The sequence below is a fragment of the Cyprinodon variegatus genome, unplaced genomic scaffold (genome assembly GCF_000732505.1).
Source record: "Cyprinodon variegatus isolate N-32 unplaced genomic scaffold, C_variegatus-1.0 Scaffold114, whole genome shotgun sequence".
NCBI lineage: Eukaryota > Metazoa > Chordata > Actinopteri > Cyprinodontiformes > Cyprinodontidae > Cyprinodon > Cyprinodon variegatus.
Window position 1 is genome coordinate 518,732 of NW_015150567.1, and position 3,773 is coordinate 522,504.

General features: G+C 42.9%; 1 protein-coding gene across 2 annotated transcripts in view; it reads left to right on the forward strand.

The window, feature by feature from the left end:
- Positions 1 to 3,520, forward strand: part of lrp3 (LDL receptor related protein 3) — a 13,933-nt gene extending 10,413 nt beyond the window's left edge. For both annotated transcript variants that reach the window (XM_015375177.1, XM_015375178.1), the window contains exons 6-7: positions 1,595 to 1,727; positions 1,813 to 3,520. In XM_015375177.1, the coding sequence (XP_015230663.1) occupies positions 1,595 to 1,727; positions 1,813 to 2,547 (868 nt within the window). In that variant the 3' untranslated portion in view covers positions 2,548 to 3,520. The remainder of the gene's footprint in view (positions 1 to 1,594; positions 1,728 to 1,812) is intronic.
- The last annotated feature ends 253 nt before the right edge of the window (positions 3,521 to 3,773 follow it).

Here is a 3,773-nt window from a genome sequence, read left to right on the forward strand (position 1 = left end):
TTTAGCGCCACCGCAGCACAGGAGGGAGAATTACGCCCAGGAGCAAATGGATAAAAATAGACCGGAGAAAAAAAAAAACATGAATCGATTCTCTTGTGGACGTATCGATGCATCGGATTGTCGGCTGTTGGATCGATGCATCGATACAAAACGATTATTATTTACACCCCTAATCAGAACGTTATACAGTCAATCACACAGTCAGAGTATGGATGTTGTCCTGCACTGTGGGGTAAGATCATAGTCAATAAAAGTGTATGTGCAGATGACTGAACTTCTAAATGGAAGTCAATAAAAGTAAATAAAATTAAGATTTGCATTTTTCCCTTGGTTACCAACTCATATGAAATCAGATATCTCACCTCTGAAAAAAAACAACTTTAGAAATTATCAATACAAGTTAAAAAGTCACTAATTTGCAGTAGTGAAAGTATGAATCACTAATTTATAAGTATGAATCTAAAACCACTGATGAAGCGTTTCCACTCCTCTCCAGTTGATGGTGGTTATTAGCAAACGCTCTTTAACCAGGAAGAGGAAGAAGATAACCAAAACCGTTGATCAAACATTATTCTGCACATTAGGGTTCAATTAATCAAATTAATCAATTATTGAAACAATCAATTTATTTAGTAATCGGTTAATCGTTAAGTGAGTTATAGAGACCGTTAAACATTCTTTATGTGTAAAACCATTTCATATATTGTATTCCTCCCATCTATACACTTCTCATTGTGGGTCTGTCACATATACCCCATTTACACTACCCTTAAAAAACCGGTCCGAGCTCAGTAACTGAGATAACTTATCGTGTGTAAATGGAAAGCAAACTGAACCGAACCGAGCTAGACACAACCGAACCGAGCTAACTGCAGACCAGTTCCAGAGGTGGGCTCAGCTCAGTTTTTCCCCGGCTCGGTTCTCTGATAACAAGAGCGCATGAGCAGAACGCGTCATCTCCGTCTGGCTGCACATCGCGATTCACACTCCATTCCAGTAGATGGCGGTAGAGAAGAACAACTTCTTCTTCAACTAAAAACAATCGAAATCTTCTCCACGCAACATTTTAAACAATAACACCGAAGTACAGCAATAATAATCAAGCATAACTTTCTGAATGTGACGGGCGCCGCCATTTTGATTTGCTTGATTCCCTCCTTCTTCTTCTTCGTCTTCTTCTTCTTGTGTTTTATGTCGGTTGGCAAACAACCTTTGGTGCATTACCGCCACCAACTGCTTGATTTCCTCCTTCAATACTGGCAGTAATACCGCAGATCGTCACTAGGAGGCGAGGAACCGAGATAGCGCGACGTGTAAACGGTCGTCAGAACCGAGCTCGGCCTGGTTAACTGATCCGAGCTCGGACCGGTTTTTTTAAGTGTAGTTTAAATGGGGTATTAAATCCTCAAAAACATGCTTTGACTGTGTGTGTGATGATCCAAAATCTTGAAAAATTCAAAGGGAATTGATTCTGAAGCAATAAAAGATTTAATCGTTGGTTTTAATTGTTTTTCCGATTATCTTATCTTACTGTGGATCATTTAACTACTTTCTATGAAATAGAAAATAAAATATCTAACTGTTCCTCTTGCAGAGCTTTTGAGACTCAGATGACTCGCATGGAGGCAGATTTTGTTCAGAGAGAAGCTCCTCCTTCTTATGGTCAGCTGATAGCTCAGGGTCTCATCCCCCCTGTGGAGGATTTCCCAGCTTACAACCCCACCCAGGTAACACCTTAATGGTCCTGTGGTATGAGACTGTACCGTGGAATAAGAAAAATAACTGTTCTGTTCTGCCTCCTCCTTCATTCAGGCCTCGGTGTTACAGAACCTTCGTTTGGCAATGCGCAGGCAGATCCGCCGTCACTCAACTCGCCGCTCCTCTTCTTCCTCTCGAAGACGTCTCGGGCATCTGTGGAGTCGGATTTTCCGTACTCCGGGTCGAGCGAGGGGCCAAACCGCATTGCTGGATCCTGTCGAACCTGCACAGGTTTCACTGGGGCTCCAAAGCTACCACTCAGTGAGGGAGGAGGGGTCCCTGGGTGCCGCCATGTCAGCGGCCCGTGTCCAAGATGAGGGTGAAGTAGGAGGCTTTCTAACGCCTGAAAGCCCTGCATCGCCGCTGTCTTTGCAGTCAGTGAACAGTTCAGACGCGGAGGAGCAGTCGCCCGTCGGCAGCGGGGGTGCTGGGGTCCCGCAGTCTGAGCCCCCCACCCCTCAGGCAGCCCCCGTACCCTCCTGCTCCTGCCGTCCAACCAGAAAATTGGTTCTGGAACTTGCAGTTAACCTAAAGGGTGTCGCCTTTAAGCGGTACTCACCTTTGGGACCCTTTTCCCCCATGTCTCCCCCTGTGCTCACAAGTAGCTCCCCAATGCAATCAGCCCAACCCCCCCCTCAGGGTTCAGAGGTGACGTCACCCTCTGAGAACATGTTTCCTTCAGCGGAAAGAGAGGAATCCGACAGTCATTTTTCTATGGCCGTGCCAAGTGAGGAAAGGAGCTGCGTGGATGAGATGAATACAGAGAGCAAGCTGACTCAGCAGATTTAGTAAACATAAGGGGGGGGCGAAGACTCAGGGAGGGAAGTGCCAAGACATAAAGCATGAAGTGGTCTCAGTTGGATGACCGGATATCTGCTCCACCAAAGTGTCCTTTACATCAGATTCAGACCTTTCCTTTCCACTCACAGATAAAAACGCAGCTGAATATCAATACAGTTAATATTCTGAACGCTTACTGATGTGTAAATAGGGTTGCATATTCAGTCTGTCCTGATGTGAATCCAACCAGCAGTGTGTTGTAAATCTCTTTGTGAAGCTTACTGGAGAATCGATGACGAAATGCATAAAAATACTCAAAAAAACTCAGTTTTGGACAAAACAGCCAAGAAATCTACCTAACAAACCAAAACATTTTGTGTCATTACCCAGAGCCATTATTCACCGCCACCGACTGTGAGCCGACGAGGCCTATAGACCAACATTTCACGACATGCATTGTAAATACACAGTTATACCTTACCTAGCTACTCTTCATGTTTGGGAAAAAAAGTCTCTGCTGATGAAGAATAAGAGATAAAACTGTTTTTACGCCACTGTATTTTACATTCCTGTTTAATTTAGATCATTTCCTGGGTGCATCTTAGATCCAGGTTAGGTATGTTTCCATGCTGATTATTAATTTGTTGTTACTTTGTGATAAATAGCTTAAAATCTGAATACAAAACACCCCCTAATTTTAGTAGATAATAAAGTGAGTGCTGGTGAAGATTCTAAGTCATCCAGGTCATTGTCGTTCCATAAAAAGTTAAAGAAAGAACAATCCAGTGGAATTTGTTTGATACTGGTCTATTGCAGACTAACGAAGACCTCAATGACTCCCCGTTATTAAGGCGCTGACATGTCCTTCAATTTAAATGTTTTCTAAACCAAAACAAGTCTTTGTTTTTAGTCCACTCTATAAAGCCTGGAACTAAACGCTAATCCAGACATTTTGAATTGAAAAAGCTGTCCATATAAACTGTAAAACTCCCTGCATAATTATAATTAAGCAATTTATATGCATGAAACAAGTGGAACAATATGGCAAATGCTATACTGCTACACTTGTGATAGTAAAATCTGTTGGGCTCTTTTTGGCATTATTCTTATTGCCACATTGCCAGACAGGACAGTGTTAAAGGAATAGTACACCCGAAACATGATTAGCCTTCATTTTCTACTCACCCCCATGCTGAACAACACTCTGGAGTACTTTTTTGATATCTCAAATGCAT